The 21,162-nt window shown below is 45.3% G+C and overlaps 1 protein-coding gene across 5 annotated transcripts in view; it reads right to left on the minus strand.

Moving 5' to 3' along the window:
* LOC129820230 (CUB and sushi domain-containing protein 3-like) overlaps window positions 1-9,353 on the minus strand; it is an 805,004-nt gene extending 795,651 nt beyond the window's left edge. For all 5 annotated transcript variants that reach the window (XM_055877256.1, XM_055877257.1, XM_055877255.1 and 2 more), the window contains exon 1: window positions 9,029-9,353. In XM_055877256.1, the coding sequence (XP_055733231.1) occupies window positions 9,029-9,206 (178 nt within the window). In that variant the 5' untranslated portion in view covers window positions 9,207-9,353. The remainder of the gene's footprint in view (window positions 1-9,028) is intronic.
* Window positions 9,354-21,162: the final 11,809 nt, after the last annotated feature.

The raw sequence follows: 21,162 nt of genomic DNA on the forward strand, positions 1-21,162 counted from the left end.
GAGGACCAGAGCCAAGGAAGGGGCACCGGACTGTAAATTGAGTAGGACTGGCATTTTAGAAAGCACACCGACCCACAGCAACCCTCCATACATCATCCTGGAAGTAATTCATCAACAACATAAACAGCATGAAAGGACTTGATGATACCACTGTTAGTTAATGGGTCCCTAATTGAAAAACCAACTAACTGTAATAAAAAGACAAGCCATTTACTGTAGGGGTAAATACAATAGGAAAGTTCCTAATGTGTCTATGGTCTGATAATTAACATGGTCAGTATGATTAACATGGTCAGTATAATTAACATGGCCAGTATAATTAACATGGTCAGTATGATTACCATGGCCAGTATAATTAACATGGTCAGTATGATTAACATGGCCAGTATAATTAACATGGCCAGTATAATTAACATGGTCAGTATTATTTAATTTAATTTTACCGTTATTTTACCAGGTAAGTTGACTGAGAACACGTTCTCATTTGCAGCAACGACCTGGGGAATAGTTACATGGTCAGTATAATTAACATGGTCAGTAAAAATGTACATGGAATGTATAATGAGCATAGTCACAGTGCCCAAAGAAAAACTGAGTGTAGCTTTAATGACCTACATGACCAAAAGGGAGAATGGAAAGCGCAGATGTGGTTTGGAGCTAAAACTTCAGCAGATGTTCATTGAACAAAACAATATGAAATGTGACTTCATTATATGCTCTGAATAACAGTAGGGTTGAAGAAAATCAAGCTGGAAGAAGCACTCCACCAGCCTGAGTAAGATTCTCGTGAAGACAGTCAGACGTCTAGACCAGAGAGACAGTGTTATTTATAGGTTTATGCCCGAGTCGTTTAGAGAGGTATGAACCTTTGACCAAACAGTCTCCAGCACCAACTGTCAAACTCTCCACACAACACCTCCCTACAGTATGTGTGAGGTCAGCCCACGACAAAGAAATAGTTCACTGGTGTCTCACAATCCACCAAACTGACCACATGCAGTCCCTTCAGATCAGTGTTGCTGGTATAACTCCACTGTGGATGTCCTCTCACATGACATAATATCCTGGTTGCACTGTACGGTTAGTCATTAGATGACTCATCGTACAAAAGCTCTGAGATGGTGAATTCTAGAGAAATCCATTGAATATTAGAGAATAATCAGACTGTAATCTTATAGAATTCGAGAGAATCCTTAAGTATTCTTAAGAATCCTTGAGAATGTATAAAGAATCCTAGAGAACTCAAAGTCTTCTGAAATACACCAGCTATAGTACATAGACTCGTGTAAAGTACATCCTCGTTATGAACAGACCTGATAAAATATCCACAATAACCTTGCGTTTTCAGATAATAATTTGTTGAGATGGTCTATTACATTGTAACTACTATAGATCCGTCCACTAGACAACCTTGTGTGCCTCTCCATCACTGCCTCAAGGGGACAATGTCAAAAGCAGAAGAGTGATTTCCCAGAAGAGACATTGACCGAGAGTGATCAACGATGATTCATGTTGACTAAGTGCAAAGTAATGCCCTCCCAAATGGACACCAGGTTAGTAATCTGAAGTCTCTTTTCATGGTCAATCAGGGCCTGTATTCACAAAGCTTCTAAGAGTAGAAGTCCTGGCCTGGCAACAGTATTCCTTTTTAAATCATAACGAATAGAATTACATGGATAGGGTAAGACCTGATCCTAGATCAGTAATCCTACTTGGAGAGGATTTATGAATACAGGTCCTGCTCTAATTTACAGACAGATACCATTGTAGCAAACATCCAGTAAGTATTGATTTGGCTCTCTATCCTGTCAAAGGTATTACTTAATAATAGGTGAGTTCATAATTAAGTGGCGTTTTGTGTCCTGCTATAAGATTTGAAATCCATATATCTGGTCCCTCGAAATACGGTACAGCATTAGGTACTTATTTTTGTCCATAATATCAAGATGAAAAAGATACAGCTAAAAAGAAAATGGTCATTGCTGTGAAGCAATCTTCCACACTGTGAAGATTGTGCAACATCTCTTGAGGCTCACTGTGCAATGTACCAACCATTAATCAGTTGATACGCCATGTTTACAATAGGCTATTCTGCAGGCATGCTAAAATGCTTGTATACGCTCCTGGTGCAAACACCTAACACCACCTACTCACGTTGGGGCCTACAGACACACATACACACACACACATGGACACACGCACACACACACGCACACACACACACACACACACACACACACACACACACACACACACACACACACACACACACACACACACACGGACACACGGACACACGGACACACGGACACACGGACACACGCACACACGGACACACGCACACGGACACACGCACACACACACACACACACACACACACACACACACACACACACACACACGGACACACACGGACACACGCACAGACACACACACACACACACACACACACACACACACACACACACACACACACACACACACACACACACACACACACACACACACACACACACACACACACACACACACACACACAGGCACATACACGTTTCCCCTTCCCAATGTCACAGCACTGTGGGATATCTAAGTGAATGCAGACTGGGGACTGTAACGACTGCACTCTGCACCTGCTTGTGCCATGACAACAAACTGGGCTCTTTCATGTGCAGGAAGAGCAGTCAGCACAATGGGATGTTTTACAAAGACATAAAGAGAGTGTGTGCGTGTGTGTGTGTAACACAGTACTGATCACAGGCATAATCCTGCTCTGTTTTATTAATCAATCCTTCTAGGTTCCACCTGGTGACCTCATAATATACTATATATTGAACACGACCATGTCTTGTCTATTAGCTAGCCTGTGTGAGTCCAACCATTCTAATAGACACAGATAATAACACTGTGGGACAATGGGGTCTGGCTGGGCACGGTTGGGAGAATGTATCTCATTCTATGGCTCAGACTTCATGGAAAGCTAAGTGATTTAATCCAATGTAGAATGGAACTGCTGTACTACATGGACAGCTAGGGACAAGTAGACTAACTGTGTGAGTACACATACTAGTCTGTGATAGACTATTACAACGTACGCAGTAGTGTTATAATGACATATATTCAAAGGTAAACCCTTATACCTTGATGTAGACAGCTTGTCTGTCGAAACGTTGGTTAATAGGTTATTGGATTATTGCATCTGAGCTCTTAGAGTGTGAGGGTCTCCTTTTCTGTTTCAAGTGTTCTACACAGCTACCCAGCACCTCTCCTAAACAGGTGTTCTACTCTGCAAGCCAGCACCTCTCCTAAACAGGTGTTCTACTCTGCTAGCCAGCACCTTTCCTAAACAGGTGTTCTACTCCGTTAGCCAGCACCTCTTCTAAACAGGTGTTCTACTCCGCTAGCCAGCACCTCTCCTAAACAGGTGTTCTACACAGCTACCCAGCACCTCTCCTAAACAGGTGTTCTACTCTGCTAGCCAGCACCTCTCCTAAACAGGTGTTCTACTCTGCTAGCCAGCACCTCTCCTAAACAGGTGTTCTACTCTGCTAGCCAGCACCTCTCCTAAACAGGTGTTCTACTCCGTTAGCCAGCACCTCTTCTAAACAGGTGTTCTACTCCGCTAGCCGGCACCTCTCCTAAACAGGTGTTCTACTCCGCTAGCCACCACCTCTCCTAAACAGGTGTTCTACTCTGCTAGCCAGCACCTCTCCTAAACAGGTGTTCTACTCAGCTAGCCAGCACCTCTCCTAAACAGGTGTTCTACTCCGCTAGCCAGCACCTCTCCTAAACAGGTGTTCTACTCTGCTAGCCAGCACCTCTCCTAAACAGGTGTTCTACTCCGTTAGCCAGCACCTCTCCTAAACAGGTGTTCTACTCCGCTAGCCAGCACCTCTCCTAAACAGGTGTTCTACTCAGCTAGCCAGCACCTCTCCTAAACAGGTGTTCTACTCTGCTAGCCAGCACCTCTCCTAAACAGGTGTTCTACTCTGTTAGCCAGCACCTCTCCTAAACAGGTGTTCTACTCAGCACCTCTCCTAAACAGGTGTTCTACTCAGCTAGCCAGCACCTCTCCTAAACAGGTGTTCTACTCAGCTAGCCAGCACCTCTCCTAAACAGGTGTTCTACTCTGTTAGCCAGCACCTCTCCTAAACAGGTGTTCTACTCTGTTAGCCAGCACCTCTCCTAAACAGGTGTTCTACTCGGCTAGCCAGCACCTCTCCTAAACAGGTGTTCTACTCTGCTAGCCAGCACCTCTCCTAAACAGGTGTTCTACTCGGCTAGCCAGCACCTCTCCTAAACAGGTGTTCTACTCTGCTAGCCAGCACCTCTCCTAAACAGGTGTTCTACTCTGCTAGCCAGCACCTCTCCTAAACAGGTGTTCTACTCAGCTAGCCAGCACCTCACCTAAACAGGCGTTCGACTCCGCTAGCCATCACCTCTCCTAAACAGGTGTTCTACTCCGCTAGCCAGCACCTCTCCTAAACAGGTATTCTACTCAGCTAGCCAGCACCTCTCCTAAACAGGTGTTCGACTCCGCTAGCCATCACCTCTCCTAAACAGGTGTTCTACTCTGTTAGCCAGCACCTCTCCTAAACAGGTGTTCTACTCAGCTAGCCAGCACCTCTCCTAAACAGGTGTTCGACTCCGTTAGCCATCACCTCTCCTAAACAGGTGTTCTACTCTGTTAGCCAGCACCTCTCCTAAACAGGTGTTCTACTCTGCTAGCCAGCACCTCTCCTAAACAGGTGTTCTACTCAGCTAGCCAGCACCTCTCCTAAACAGGTATTCTACTCTGCTAGCCAGCACCTCGCCTAAACATGTGTGCGTTTCTTTTGCCTCCATTTTTTTTTTGCAGAGCATAGAAATTGAGACTCAAGTATTCGGTTTGGACCTTGAGCCTACATTTACACACAAATGACCTCTGACTGTCTTCATAGGAACTGAACCAACACAATACATTTAGCCTTGATAATTATTCAATGTGAGTATCAAAATCATCCAGTGTTGATAGGGAGAGGGAAGGGATGTGCTGCTGGAAACAATTCATTATCGTCCAGATCTCATCACACTGCCACCGTGCATCACTTTGTAGTCCAGCCATAGCACCAAGGATGGAGAGAGTAGTTTACGTTTTTCACCAAATATCCTCATTGTCTAGCGGTAATGACGTTGTCCCCTGGAGATGTGTTGAGGTAACGACGATGTCCTCTGGAGATGTGTTACGGTAATGACTTTGTCCTCTGGAGATGTGTTACGGTAACGACGGTGTCCTCTGGAGATGTGTTACGGTAACGACGGTGTCCCCTGGAGATGTGTTACGGTTATGACGTTGTCCTCTGGAGATGTGTTACGGTAACGACGGTGTCCTCTGGAGATGTGTTACGGTAACGACGGTGTCCCCTGGAGATGTGTTACGATAACGACGGTGTCCCCTGGAGATGTGTTACGGTAACGACGGTGTCCCCTGGAGATGTGTTACGGTAACGACGGTGTCCTCTGGAGATGTGTTACGGTAATGACATTGTCCCCTGGAGATGTGTTACGGTAACGACGGTGTCCTCTGGAGATGTGTTACGGTAACGACGGTGTCCTCTGGAGATGTGTTACGGTAACGACAGTGTCCTCTGGAGATGTGTTACGGTAACGATGGTGTCCCCTGGAGATGTGTTACGGTAATGACGGTGTCCTCTGGAGATGTGTTACGGTAACGACGTTGTCCCCTGGAGATGTGTTGAGGTAACGACGGTGTCCTCTGGAGATGTGTTACGGTAATGACATTGTCCCCTGGAGATGTGTTACGGTAACGACGGTGTCCTCTGGAGATGTGTTACGGTAACGACGGTGTCCTCTGGAGATGTGTTACGGTAACGACAGTGTCGTCTGGAGATGTGTTACGGTAACGATGGTGTCCCCTGGAGATGTGTTACGGTAACGACGGTGTCCTCTGGAGATGTGTTACGGTAACGACGTTGTCCCCTGGAGATGTGTTGAGGTAACGACGGTGTCCCCTGGAGATGTGTTACGGTAACGACGGTGTCCCCTGGAGATGTGTTACGGTAACGACGGTGTCCTCTGGAGATGTGTTACGGTAACGACGGTGTCCTCTGGAGATGTGTTACGGTAACGACGGTGTCCTCTGGAGATGTGTTACGGTAACGACGGTGTCCTCTGGAGATGTGTTGAGGTAACGACGGTGTCCTCTGGAGATGTGTTACGGTAATGACATTGTCCCCTGGAGATGTGTTACGGTAACGACGGTGTCCTCTGGAGATGTGTTACGGTAACGACGGTGTCCTCTGGAGATGTGTTACGGTAACGACAGTGTCCTCTGGAGATGTGTTACGGTAATGACGGTGTCCCCTGGAGATGTGTTACGGTAACGACGGTGTCCTCTGGAGATGTGTTACGGTAATGACGTTGTCCCCTGGAGATGTGTTACGGTAACGACGGTGTCCTCTGGAGATGTGTTACGGTAACGACGGTGTCCTCTGGAGATGTGTTACGGTAATGACGGTGTCCTCTAGAGATGTGTTACGGTAACGACAGTGTCCTCTGGAGATGTGTTACGGTAATGACGTTGTCCCCTGGAGATGTGTTACGGTAACGACGGTGTCCTCTGGAGATGTGTTACGGTAACGACGGTGTCCTCTGGAGATATGTTACGGTAATGACGGTATCCTCTAGAGATGTGTTACGGTAACGACGGTGTCCTCTGGAGATGTGTTACGGTAATGACGTTGTCCCCTGGAGATGTGTTACGGTAATGACGTTGTCCCCTGGAGATGTGTTACGGTAATGACGGTGTCCCCTGGAGATGTGTTACGGACTGGCACTTTCTGAACTGTCATAATAAATGCTGTTTACAGAGGCCTTGGGGTGATCAGGATGCAAAGTGCGCAGTAGCATATTAATCAGACTTCGAGCAAAGAACCCTTAGTGGGTATCAACAGTGAAAATGTGTTACTGATCTGAAAAGAGATGATGACGAGACGACCATACAGCCTATATGACTGCTGTTGTGTGCCTACGAGGGATGGGCATCGGGCGTCAATAGCATTAGATCAAGAAAGTGGTATAGGCTATGCAAATTGAACTGCGGCAGGTAATGTTGACATGCAGAGGTCGACACCAGATTTAGGCTACCCCAGGGCCGGCTCCAGGCGGCCCTTGATCCCAAGTATTTTTATTATTTTATTTTTAACTCAGTCGTGCTTTTGAGAATAGTAGAATACCAAATTACCGACAGGGCATGAAGGTTACGTGCCCAGGGGCCCAGACCTCCGGGGGGCCCCCACTGATATTATTAGACACTCTCACTAAAATATCAATGGTATAATTCATGGCAAAATGTGTAGAATTTCATGCTGGCATTTCTTGTCATGAATCTGGCCCTAAAGGCAGCTCTGCAGACTGACCACTAACTGGCACAGCCACAAAGTAATAAAATCTGATTTTAAACCTTAACCCTAACCTTAACCACACTGCCAATCCTAATGCCTAACTCTAACCTTAAATTTAGACCAAAAATATATTTTTGTGTTCATACATTTTTAAGATTTAGCCAATTTGGACTTTGCAGCTGGCCCATCTAGCAGAAATCGTTCAGTTCTGCCCACAAGCCAAGATTCATGATAATAAACGTCAACCTGCTTGAATTTCAGGAAATTTGATTTATATCTGCAAAAATGTCTCTCCACCCGATGGCAAAATGTGTGGAATTGAAACCAAATATTGCATCGGGCCACAAAAAGGCTAGATTTTGATGCAATTCTACACATTTTGCCATCGAGACATTTTTGCGGGCAGAGCTGAGCGATTAGATGGGTCCAAGTCCAAATTGGCTAAATCTTTAAAAAATGGGCTACCCCCCTAAGTATCATGTTCAGGGTCCACTCTAAATCAGTGTAACCAATACCGCTTATACCAACACATGCAGCAAACACAGTATTGTCCAAATCACTTCTAAGAACTCGAATCATCAATGTATTGTCTCAGCGTGATTCGAGACATAAAACCTTCACAAATAATAGAGCCCTAAAACCGTTTTCAACATTGTACTATAAGAAACCCTGAATATTACAATGGGTTTCAGATAATCATTCCAATGGTTTGCCAATTACTGATGTATCTGCGTGCTGTGTTTGGTGCCAAGCCACTGGGCACAGACGCCAATTTAACTTCTATTCCACGTTGGTTCAACCTAATTTCTTTGAAATGACGTGAAAACAACGTTGATTCAACCAGTGTGTGCCAATCTGGAGCGCGCAACAGTTAAATCACAGCCCACCAAAGCCTACAGTCTATTGGCTGAGGGAAGGCTTGTCTATCAGTTTAGGCAAAGGTATATCAAAAAGGGTGTTGTGAGGTTTTAAGTCAAGACATCGTTTTGTTTGGAGTTCTAGGCGTAACACTCGCCCACAATGATGTAACCTTTGTGGAAGAGGAATAGTCTTGTAGATTAAATATATGCCAATTTCCATCCCTGTATGTTCCTTTGGGCTATATATTCTCTCCTTCAAATCCGAGGTAATCAGATAGATGAGGAATATGTTTGTAACCTTCTCTGTAGTCTCCTACATTGTAACTAACGCGACTTAAACGAATTTATAAACAGAGGCGCTTGCACCTTCCATCATTTACCATTCTCCTTTTTTAAAACAAATATACTTTCAGTATAACGATTTACAGAAATCGTATTTTTAATAAAATAGGTGGATGACGAGTTTGAAATGGGTCTACGGTAACCGAGAAAAGATGCATATAGAGGTGCGTAATCTCCCCTGAACAATCCACCGGTTAATAGGCATAGGCAACTCACGTATTCGCTTGAGCATACGGCAAGAATATTTATTGAGCTCTCGCTCAATGCCTGCATTGAACGGGAAGCCTGGCAAGTAAATGCGTCCCCTTAGCTCTAGCCTATTTTTATACCTTTATACTGCACAGCCGAGACACCACCCCTCAAAAAATATTTTAAAAAGTATTAAGACATAATTACTGCATAAGACATCAAAGGATTGTTCCTTACCTCGCGCACACGTGACCATCATAAAAAATACGAGATTCCAAAATATAACTCCAGTTTTAATCCTCATTTTTTTAGCTTGGAAAAAGTCCACTGGGCCACATTTAATACATCCTCTCTTGAAAAGCTTTAAGAAGTCCATCGACCTGATTCGATATCCCTCTATGTCATCTGTTATCATGTTATTCTCTTCTCAATCTCCTCCGTTTCTGAGCCGGTAGCAGTGTGTCTTCCGTGGTGGCTGGTGCGCGGTCACAGATCGAAGTGAACGGCGTTGCTGGGATGCCACAGCAACCTTGACGAGGACTCAACCATCTCACCAACAGGGGCAAAACTCTCAGCTCGATTCCTCGCGAGCTGGTAGGTTGTTTAAACTGAAGTTTTTTATCTAGTGTTTTCTGTCAAAATATCTCACCACATGAGCAGAGATAGTGACATAGCCATCAAATAAAACAATCCCGAACCACACTTGTCAAGTGCATTCCCACGGAAATACGCTGAACGAAAATATAAACGCAACATGTAAAGTGCTGGTCCCATGTTTCATGAGCAGAAATAAAAGATCCCTGACATTTTCCATACTGCGCAAAAATATTATTCATCTCAAATGTTTTGCACAACTTTATTTATGTCCCTGTTAGTGAGCATTGTATCCTTTGTCAATATAATCCATACACCTGACATGTGGCATATCAATAAACTGATTAAACAGCATGATCGTTACACAGGTGCACCTTGTGCTGGGAACAATAAAAGGTGCTGAGGAGTATTTCTGTCTGTAATAAAGCTCTTTTGTAAGGGAAAACTCATTCTGATTGGCTTGGCCTGGCTCCCCAGTGGGTCCCCTGGCTCCCAAGTGGGTGGGCCTATGCCCTCCCAGGCCCATCTATTGCAGTGCCCCTGTGAAATCCATAGATTCGGGCCTTATGCATTTATTTCAATTGACTGATTTCCTTATATGAACTGTAATGCAGAAAAATATTTAAAATGGTTGCATGTTGGGTTTATATTTTTGCTCAGTGTAAATACATATATCAGATCTTCTCGGTGCCGATTCTAGGCTATGGTAGGCTAATCTTTAACCAATAAAAATATATATATATAAAGGAATGATGATTCAAGAAAATCTCTCCTTTCCATTGCAATGGTGGCATTCGTAGTTGAATTGTAATGGATGAATTGATGTAACCTATGTCTACTTAACTAATTGCAGTTATTTAATCGTAATTTCGTGAAATTACCCTGGCCATCCTCTCAAATACTGTTGACATCATTCCGATGTAAACCAGCTGCATAATTCTACCGCATTTGAATCAGAAGATACATTGCATCTGCCCGGATTCAATTTCACTTTTCAACTCTAAAGTTGAGTTATTTCCAGGACTAAGTAGCAGTATAGAAGGCCACTCCTGCCATCTACAGGCGATGTGCCCCGTCAAATTCTCTCCTCAATGACAACACTGAATCGCTCTCTCTCTTTTCGCTCCGTTCTGTCTCTCTCTCGTTCTCCCTCCCTCCGTCCCTCCCCCCTCCCTCCCTCACACACACACACACACACACACACACACACACAGACACACACACACACACACGGCCTACGTCTTTTTAAGTTCCGACAATTTGAATATGTGTGCTATCTAGCCACTATGTGTCTGTGTTTTCACATCCAACACGCTTGACCATCTACTGTTCATTACTGGATCTTTAATGTACAAATTATACATAAACAAAAAACACATTTTGGTGTCTATTTTGCCATTATTGCGCACTATAGGCGTGTGTCTTTTTGTGTGTGTGTCTTTTTGAATCGCCCTGCATAATTACGAAGGGCTCGTGAAGTCAAACGCTTGAAGGCGCGAGGCTCTTGGAACTCTCCAAGGTGCTGAAGTCTGCATTCTAGAAATCAGTATTTCGAGCGTTTTGTTTCAGTCTTCGTGTCGCAGATAGACGTTGACTTCACACTTGCATTTTAATTAACCCAAAGCCACATCACTTACATAGCGCTGGGCTCCCGAGTGGCGCAGCGGTCTAAGGCACTGCGCATCAGTGCTGAGAGGCGTCACTACAGACCCAGGTTCGATTCCAGGTTCTAGCACAACCGGCTGGGATTGAGAGTCCCGTAGGGTGGCGCACAATTGACTTTCCTAGTTATAAATAAACAAAAGAAGGAGCATCCCAGGTTTCTGCAGACAGGCTTGCTTCATCCTACAGACTAGGGCTACTTGTGTTGAGATGCATGTTCATTTGAATACAGCTCTTGCCAACCCAAAATTCATAATGCACATTTTTCAAGACCCATGCACACACATCTTGGAAATAAGCATTTTTTTTTTGGGGGGGGGGGGTGGCAAGAATTGTATGACCAGACCCATCTGCAAGAAACGGATTCACCTGAGAGAGGGTCCCATAATAGAATCAAATCCGTTACATGAGAGCAGTGGCGATTTTATCATGTAAATCTTGGAGGGGAAAATAAAACTACAGCTACAGTATACATATCTCCCTGACATATTACATCATTTATGCAGCAGCATACAATACATTTTTGGATCACTTGAACAGGAAGATGGCATGGCGGTCCTTTGTGGGCAAATTTTGTCAACAAACTTTGTCATCAAAGTCTGGCATTCTAGGGCACTGCATCGCAGCGCTAGCTGTGCCACCAGAGACTCTGGGTTCGCACCCAGGCTCTGTCGCAGCCGGCTGCGACCGGGAGGTCCGTGGGGCGATGCACAATTGGCCTAGTATCGTCCGGGTTAGGGAGGTTTTGGCCCGTAGGGATATCCTTGTCTCATCGTGCACCAGCGACTCCTGTGGCGGGCCGTGCGCAGTGTGCGCTAACCAAGGTAGGCAGGAGCATGGTGTTTCCTCCGACACATTGGTGCGGCTTGGTTGGGTTGTGTTTCGGGGGACGCATGGCTTTCGACCTTCGTCTCTCCCGAGCCCGAACAGGAGTTGTAGCGATGAGACAAGATAGTAATTACTAACAATTGGATACCACGAAATTGGGGAGAAAATGGGTTACAAAATAAAAATAAAAAAATAAAATAAAATAAAAAGTGTGTCATTCTCGGGATGTATGGTGCTTTTAAGACAACGGGGGGGGGGGGGGGGGGGGGAGAATCACTCACTAAAGTCAGATTTTGCAGTTCCGAGTTAACAACATAGATAGGGCTCTAACTCCTTTAGCCCCACAATGAAATAGGGTGCAGGCCAGGCAGCAGGCTGTTAGCCAACCTGCCAGCTTAGTGGAGTCTGCCAATAGCACAGTCAGTGTAGTCAGCTCAGCAATACCCATTGAGACTGTGTCTGTGCCTCGACCTAGGTTGGGCAAAACTAAACATGGCGGTGTTCGCCTTAGCAATCTTATTAGGATAAAGACCTCCTCCATTCCTGCCATTATTGAAAGAGATCGTGATACCTCACATCTCAAAATAGGGTTACTTAATGTTAGATCCCTCACTTCAAAGGCAGTCATAGTCAATGAACTAATCACTGATCATAATCTTGATGTGATTGGCCTGACTGAAACATGGCTTAAGCCTGATGAATTTACTGTGTTAAATGAGGCCTCACCTCCTGGTTACACTAGTGACCATATCCCCCGTGCATCCCGCAAAGGCGGAGGTGTTGCTAACATCTACGATAGCAAATTTCAATTTACAAAAAAAAAAATGGCGTTTTCGTCTTTTGAGCTTCTAGTCATGAAATCTATGCAGCCTACTCAATCACTTTTTATAGCTACTGTTTACAGGCCTCCTGGGCCATATACAGCGTTCCTCTCTGAGTTTCCTGAATTCCTATCAGACCTTGTAGTCATAGCAGATCATATTCTAATTTTTGGTGATTTTAATATTCACATGGAGAAGTCCACAGACCCACTCCAAAAGTCTTTCGGAGCCATCATTGACTCAGTGGGTTTTGTCCAACATGTCTCTGGACCTACTCACTGCCACAGTCATACTCTGGACCTAGTTTTGTCCCATGGAATAAATGTTGTAGATCTTAATGTTTTTCCACATAATCCTGGACTATCGGACCACCATTTTATTACGTTTGCAATCGCAACAAATAATCTGCTCAAGGAGCAACCAAGGAGCATCAAAAGTCGTGCTATAAATTCTCAGACAACACAAAAATTCCTTGATGCCCTTCCAGACTCCTTCTGCCTACCCAAGGACGTCAGAGGACAAAAATCAGTTAACCACTTAACTGAGGAACTCAATTTAACCTTGCGCAATACCCTAGATGCAGTTGCACCCCTAAAAACGAAAAACATTTGTCATAAGAAACTAGCTCCCTGGTATACAGAAAATACCCGAGCTTTGAAGCAAGCTTCCAGGAAATTGGAACGGAAATGGCGCCACACAAAACTGGAAGTCTTCCGACTAGCTTGGAAAGACAGTACCGTGCAGTACCGAAGAGCCCTCACTGCTGCTCGATCATCCTACTTTTCCAACTTAATCGAGGAAAATAAGAACAATCCAAAATTTCTTTTTGATACTGTTGCAAAGCTAACTAAAAAGCAGCATTCCCCAAGAGAGGATGGCTTTCACTTCAGCAGTAATAAATTCATGAACTTCTTTGAGGAAAAGATCATGACCATTAGAAAGCAAATTACGGACTCCTCTTTGAATCTGCGTATTCCTCCAGGGCTTAGCTGTCCTGGATCTGCACAGCTCTGCGAGGGCCTGGGATCGGGAGAGACACTTAAGTGTTTTAGTACTATATCTCTTGACACAATGATGAAAATAATCATGGCCTCTAAACCTTCAAACTGCATACTGGATCCTATTCCTACTAAACTGCTGAAGGAGCTGCTTCCTGTGCTTGGCCCTCCTATGTTGAACATAATAAACAGCTCTCTATCCACCGGGTGTGTACCAAACTCACTAAAAGTGGCAGTAATAAAGCCTCTCTTGAAAAAGCCAAACCTTGACCCGGAAAATATAAAAAACTATCGGCCTATATCGAATCTTCCATTCCTCTCAAAGATTTTAGAAAAAGCTGTTGCGCAGCAACTCACTGCCTTTCTGAAGACAAACAATGTATACGAAATGCTTCAGTCTGGTTTTAGACCCCATCATAGCACTGAGACTGCACTTGTGAAGGTGGTAAATGACCTTTTAACCTCTTGGAACTATAGGGGGTGCTGTTCCGCATTAGCATATTTGTGTCTCCAAATTAAACTGCCTCGTGCTAAATTCTTGATCGTACAATATGCATATTATTGTTATTATTGGATAGAAAACACCTTCTAGTTTCTATAGAAGTTGAAATTTTGTCTCTGAGTTGTACAGAACAATTTCTACAGCACTTTTCATGACAGGGTTCAGATTTCAATTTTTTTTACCTCTGATCTGGGGTCTGTTTTTAAGGCGACAGTGAATGCTATGAAGAAACCGACACTGCCTACGTCTTCCTCTGGGTGTCTGTACGTCATCACGCTTTCAATGGAATCGATGGGATATTCACAGCCAGTATAAAAGACCAAAATGTATAGAGACCGCCCTTTCTCGTCGTGCGCCTGAAGCGTGAAGGGCATCGGACCTGCCTCGTTCCAAATCGTTTTCTAACCAGCAATATTTCTCCGGTCATGTTTTTACTCGTTTTAGGTGTTAAAAACATCAAAATGTAGTTAATTTGAACCGTTTTATAGCAATTTATATCCGTTTAGTGCGATTTTAGAGGAATTTATTTGTTGTGCACTCTGAAACTTTGGACACGTTTTGGGGTGTCGGTCGTTGGTGGTGGACATTTCGAAGGACAGAGGACATCTATCGACCAAAAGACGTTTATAACATAGAAAGGATACATTGCCCAAGAATCTGATGGAAGAACAGCTCAAAGTAAGCAATATTTAATATGATAAATCGTGTTTCTGTCGAAATATTTTAAACGCACATTTCGCCATTTTGTTTGGTATAGCTTCACTTGGCGAACCCTGTATTGAAAAGTAAGGATAATTTTAAAAATGTAAATCAGCGGTTGCATTAAGAACTAATTTGTCTTTCGATTCCTGTAAACCCTGTATTTTTTAGTCAAGTATATGATTAGCTATTAATTAAACCAGATCACTCTGAAAGATGGCGACCGACATTTTCAGGCTTGTTTTGCTACTATTTTCATTGTGTAACCACGGTTTTGTACGGCTAAATATGCACCTTTTCGAACAAACTGTATATGTATATTGTAAAATGATGTTACAGGAGTGTCATCGGAAGAATTCTGAGAAGGTTAGTGAAAAAATTAATATCTTTTGGCGATGTTGACTTTTATCGCTCACTTTGGCTAGAATCAATGCTGGGCTGCTATGTGCTATGTGCTACGCTAATATAACGATTTATTGTGTTTTCGCTGTAAGACACTTAGAAAATCTGAAATATTGTCTGTATTCACAGGATCTGTGTCTTTCGATTCGTGTATGCTGTGTATTTTTACGAAATGTTTGATGATTAGTAGTTAGGTAAACACGTTGCTCATTGTAATTATTCTAGTCCATTTGTGACGGTGGGTGCAATTGTAACCTATGGCAGCTACCTGAAATATGCACTTTTTTCTAACAAAACCTATCCCATACCATAAATATGTTATCAGACTGTCATCTAATGAGTTTTTTTGTTGGTTAGGGGCTATAAATATCTTAGTTTAGCCGAATTGGTGATGGCTACTGGTGTTGGTGGACAAATAAAAGATGGTGGATTATGCTAATGTGTTTTTAGGTAATAGATGTACATCTTTACATATTGTGTCTTCCCTGTAAAACATTTTAAAAATCGGAAATGGTGGCTTTATTCACAAGATCTGTATCTTTCATCTGGTGTCTTGGACTTGTGATTTAATGATATTTAGATGCTACTATCTACTTGTGAAGCTATGCTAGCTATGCTAAACAGTGTGTGGGGGGTGGGGGGTGCTCCCGGATCCGGGTTTCTGAGGCAGTAGAAGTTAATGGCGTCAGACCGAGGCTCTGCATCTGTCCTCGTGCTACTGGACCTTAGTGCTGCCTTTGACATCATCGATCACCACATTCTTTTGGAGAGACTGGAAACCCAAATTGGTCTACACGGACAAGTTCTGGCCTGGTTTAGATCTTACCTGTCGGAAAGATATCAGTTTGTCTCTGTGAATGGTCTGTCCTCTGACAAATCAACTGTACATTTCGGTGTTCCTCAAGGTTCCGTTTTAGGACCACTATTGTTTTCACTATATATTTTACCTCTTGGGGATGTTATTCGAAAACATAATGTTAACTTTCACTGCTATGCGGATGACACTCAGCTGTACATTTCAATGAAACATGGTGAAGCCCCAAAATTGCCCTCGCTAGAAGCCTGTGTTTCAGACATAAGGAAGTGGATGGCTGAAAACTTTCTACTTTTAAACTCGGACAAAACAGAGATGCTTGTTCTAGGTCCCAAGAAACAAAGAGATCTTCTGTTAAATCTGACAATTAATCTTGATGGTTGTAAAGTCGTCTCAAATAAAACTGTGAAGGACCTCGGCGTTACTCTTGACCCTGATCTCTCTTTTGACGAACATATCAAGACTGTTTCAAGGACAGCTTTTTTCCATCTACGTAACATTGCAAAAATCAGAAATTTTCTGTCCAAAAATGATGCAGAAAAATTAATCCATGCATTTGTTACTTCTAGGTTAGACTACTGCAATGCTCTACTTTCCGGCTACCCGGATAAAGCACTAAATAAACTTCAGTTAGTGCTAAATACGGCTGCTAGAATCCTGACTAGAACCAAGAAATTTGATCATATTACTCCAGTGCTAGCTTCCCTACACTGGCTTCCCGTTAAGGCAAGGGCTGATTTCAAGGTTTTACTGTTAACCTATAAAGCGTTACATGGGCTTGCTCCTACCTATCTTTCCGAGTTGGTCCTGCCGTACATACCTACACGTACGCTACGGTCACAAGACGCAGGCCTCCTAATTGTCCCTAAAATTTCTAAGCAAACAGCTGGAGGCAGGGCTTTCTCCTATAGATCTCCATTTTTATGGAACAGTCTGCCTACCCATGTGAGAGACGCAGACTCGGTCTCAACCTTTAAGTCTTTACTGAAGACTTATCTCTTCAGTAGGTCATATGATTGAGTGTAGTCTGGCCCAGGAGTGTGAAGGTGAACGGAAAGGCTCTGGAGCAACGAACCACCCTTGCTGTCTCTCCAGGGCCGGTTCCCCTCTCTCCACTGGGATTCTCTGCCTCTAACCCTGTTACTGGGGCTGAGTCACTGGCTTGCTGGTGCTCTTTCATGCCGTCCCTAGGAGGGGTGCGTCACTTGAGTGGGTTGAGTTACTGACGTGAACTTCCTGTCTGGGTTGGCGCCCCCCCTTGGTTGTGCTGTGGTGGAGACCTTTGTGGGCTATACTCGGCCTTGTCTCAGGATTGTAAGTTGGTGGTTGAGGATATCCCTCTAGTGGTGTGGGGGCTGTGCTTTGGCAGAGTGGGTGGGGTTATATCCTTCCTGTTTGGCCCTGTCCGGGGGTTTCTTCGGATGGGGCCTCAGTGTCTCCTGACCGCTCCTGTCTCAGCCTCCAGTATTTATGCTGCAGTAGTTTATGTGTCGGGGGGCTAGGGTCAGTTGGTTATACCTGGAGTACTTCTCCTGTCTTATCCAGTGTCCTGAGTGAATTTAAGTATGCTCTCTCTAATTCTCTCGTTCTCTCTTTCTCTCTGAGAACCTGAGCCCTAGGACCATACGTCAGGACTACCGGGCATGCTGACACCTTGCTGTCCCCAGTCCGCCCGGCCTTGCTGCTATTCCAGTTTCAACTGTTTCTGCCTGCGGTTACGAAACCCCTACCTGTCCCAGACCTGCTGTTTTCATCTCTTAATGATCGGCTATGAAAAGCCAACTGAGATTTATTCCTGATTATTATTTGACCATGCTTGTCATTTATGAACATTTTGAAAATCTTGGCTCTCTCTAATTTTCTCCTTCTCTCTTTCTCTCGGAGGACCTGAGCCCTAGGACCATACGTCGGGACTACCGGCCGTGGTGACTCCTTGCTGCCCCCAGTCCGCCTGGCCTTGCTGCTATTCCAGTTTCAACTCTTCTGCCTGCGGTTATGGAACCCCTACCTGTCCCAGACCTGCTGTTTTCAACTCTTAATGATCGGCTATGAAAAGCCAACTGAGATTTATTCCTGATTATTATTTGACCATGCTTGTCATTTATGAACATTTTGAAAATCTTGGCTCTCTCTAATTTTCTCCTTCTCTCTTTCTTTCTCTCGGAGGACCTGGGCCCTAGGACCATGCGTCGGGACTGCCGCCCGTGGTGACTCCTTGCTGTCCCCAGTCCGCCTGGCCTTGCTGCTATTCCGGTTTCAGCTGTTCTGCCTGCGGTTATGGAACCTCCACCTGTCCCAGACCTGTTGTTTTTCAACTCTTAATGATCAGCTATGAAAAGCCAACTGAAAATTATTCATGATTATTATTTGACCATGCTTGTCACTTATGAACATTTTTGAACATCTTGGCATAGTTCTGTTATAATCTCCACCCGGCACAGCCAGAAGAGGACTGGCCACCCCTCATAGCCTGGTTCCTCTCTAGGTTTCATCCTAGGTTTTGGCCTTTCTAGGGAGTTTTTCCTAGCCACCGTGCTTCTACACCTGCATTCTAGCTGTTTGGGGTTTTAGGCTGGGTTTCTGTACAGCACTTCGAGATATTATCTGATGTACGAAGGGCTATATAAAATAAAATTGATTGATTGATTGATTGAACAGTTTTTTTTGAGCGCCACAGCCCGGTACGTTCTGAGCACCCAGCCAGGACGGGTTGTGCCGGCTCAGCGCTCCTAGTCTCCAGTACGGCTCCTCGGTCCAGGATTTCCTACGCCGGCTCTACGCACTGTATCGCCAGTGCGCCTTCACAGCCCAGTGCGTCATGTGCCAGCGCCCCGCACTTGCCGGGCTAAAGTGAGCATCCAGCCAGGACGCGTTGTGCCAGCTCTAAGCTCCAGACCTCCAGTGCATCTCCACGGTGCAGTATATCCTGCGCTGGCTCTACGCACTGTGTCCCCAGTGCGCCTTCACAGTACAGTACATCCTGTGCCTCCTCCCCGCATTCACCCTGAGTTGCGTGTCACCAGCCGGTGCCACCTGTACCGGCCCCACGCATCAGGCCTCCAGTGCACCTCCCCAGTCCAGAGCTTCCGACGACAGTTTCCAGTCCAGAGCTTCCGACGACAGTTCCCAGTCCAGAGCTTCTGGCGACAGTTCCCAGTCCAGAGCTTCTGGCGACAGTTCCCAGTCCAGAGCTTCCGGCGACAGTTCCCAGTCCAGAGCTTCTGGCGACAGTTCCCAGTCCAGAGCTTCCGGCGACAGTTCCCAGTCCAGAGCTTCCGGCGACAGTTCCCAGTCCAGAGCTTCTGGCGACAGTTCCCAGTCCAGAGCTTCCGGCGACAGTTCCCAGTCCAGAGCTTCCAGCGACGGTCTGCTCTTCAGAGCCTCCAGCGACAGTCTACGGTCCAGAGCTTCCAGCGACGGTCTGCAGTCCAGAGCCTCCAGCGATGGTTCGCTATAGAGTCAGGTTTTGCTGCCAGAGTCCGCACCTTTGGGGGGGGGGGGGGGGGGGGGGGGTACTGTCACGCCCTGACCTTAGAGATCCTTTTTATTCTCTATTTTGGTTAGGTCAGGGTGTGACTAGGGTGGGCAATCTATGTGTTCTATTGCTTTGTTGGCCAGGTATGGTTCCCAATCAGAGGCAGCTGTCTATCGTTGTCTCTGATTGGGGATCATACTTAGGCCGCCTGTTTTCCACCTTAGTTTGTGTGGATCTTGATTTTGTTAGTTGCTGTATAGCCTGCAGAACTTTACGTTTGTTTTGTTTTTTGGTGTTCATTTTAAATAAAAGTAAGAAGTTCGCCTACTACGCTGCACCTTGGTCTAATTCATTTCTAAACGAACGTAACAGTTGAATTTTCAATTTACAACTTGTTGTCTAATATTTATGTCCGATGGCTGCTGACCACCGATACGTCTTATCTATACTTTCATTTACATTACATTTACATTTACATTTAAGTCATTTAGCAGACGCTCTTATCCAGAGCGACTTACAAATTGGTGCATTCACCTAATGACATCCAGTGGAACAGCCACTTTACAATAGTGCATCTACATCTTTTAAGGGGGGGGGGGGGGGGGCAGAAGGATTGCTTTATCCTATCCTAGGTATTCCTTGAAGAGGTGGGGTTTCAGGTGTCTCCGGAAGGTGGTGATTGACTCCGCTGTCCTGGCGTCGTGAGGGAGTTTGTTCCACCATTGGGGTGCCAGAGCAGCGAACAGTTTTGATTGGGCTGAGCGGGAACTGTACTTCCTCAGTGGTAGGGAGGCGAGCAGGCCAGAGGTGGATGAACGCAGTGCCCTTGTTTGGGTGTAGGGCCTGATCAGAGCCTGAAGGTACTGAGGTGCCGTTCCCCTCACAGCTCCGTAGGCAAGCACCATGGTCTTGTAGCGGATGCGAGCTTCAACTGGAAGCCAGTGGAGAGAGCGGAGGAGCGGGGTGACGTGAGAGAACTTGGGAAGGTTGAACACCAGACGGGCTGCGGCGTTCTGGATGAGTTGTAGGGGTTTGATGGCACAGGCAGGGAGCCCAGCCAACAGCGAGTTGCAGTAATCCAGACGGGAGATGACAAGTGCCTGGATTAGGACCTGCGCCGCTTCCTGTGTGAGGCAGGGTCGTACTCTGCGGATGTTGTAGAGCATGAACCTACAGGAACGGGCCACCGCCTTGATGTTAGTTGAGAACGACAGGGTGTTGTCCAGGATCACGCCAAGGTTCTTAGCGCTCTGGGAGGAGGACACAATGGAGTTGTCAACCGTGATGGCGAGATCATGGAACGGGCAGTCCTTCCCCGGGAGGAAGAGCAGCTCCGTCTTGCCGAGGTTCAGCTTGAGGTGGTGATCCGTCATCCACACTGATATGTCTGCCAGACATGCAGAGATGCGATTCGCCACCTGGTCATCAGAAGGGGGAAAGGAGAAGATTAGTTGTGTGTCGTCTGCATAGCAATGATAGGAGAGACCATGTGAGGTTATGACAGAGCCAAGTGACTTGGTGTATAGCGAGAATAGGAGAGGGCCTAGAACAGAGCCCTGGGGGACACCAGTGGTGA

The sequence above is a fragment of the Salvelinus fontinalis genome, chromosome 22 (assembly GCF_029448725.1).
Source record: "Salvelinus fontinalis isolate EN_2023a chromosome 22, ASM2944872v1, whole genome shotgun sequence".
Lineage (NCBI taxonomy): Eukaryota > Metazoa > Chordata > Actinopteri > Salmoniformes > Salmonidae > Salvelinus > Salvelinus fontinalis.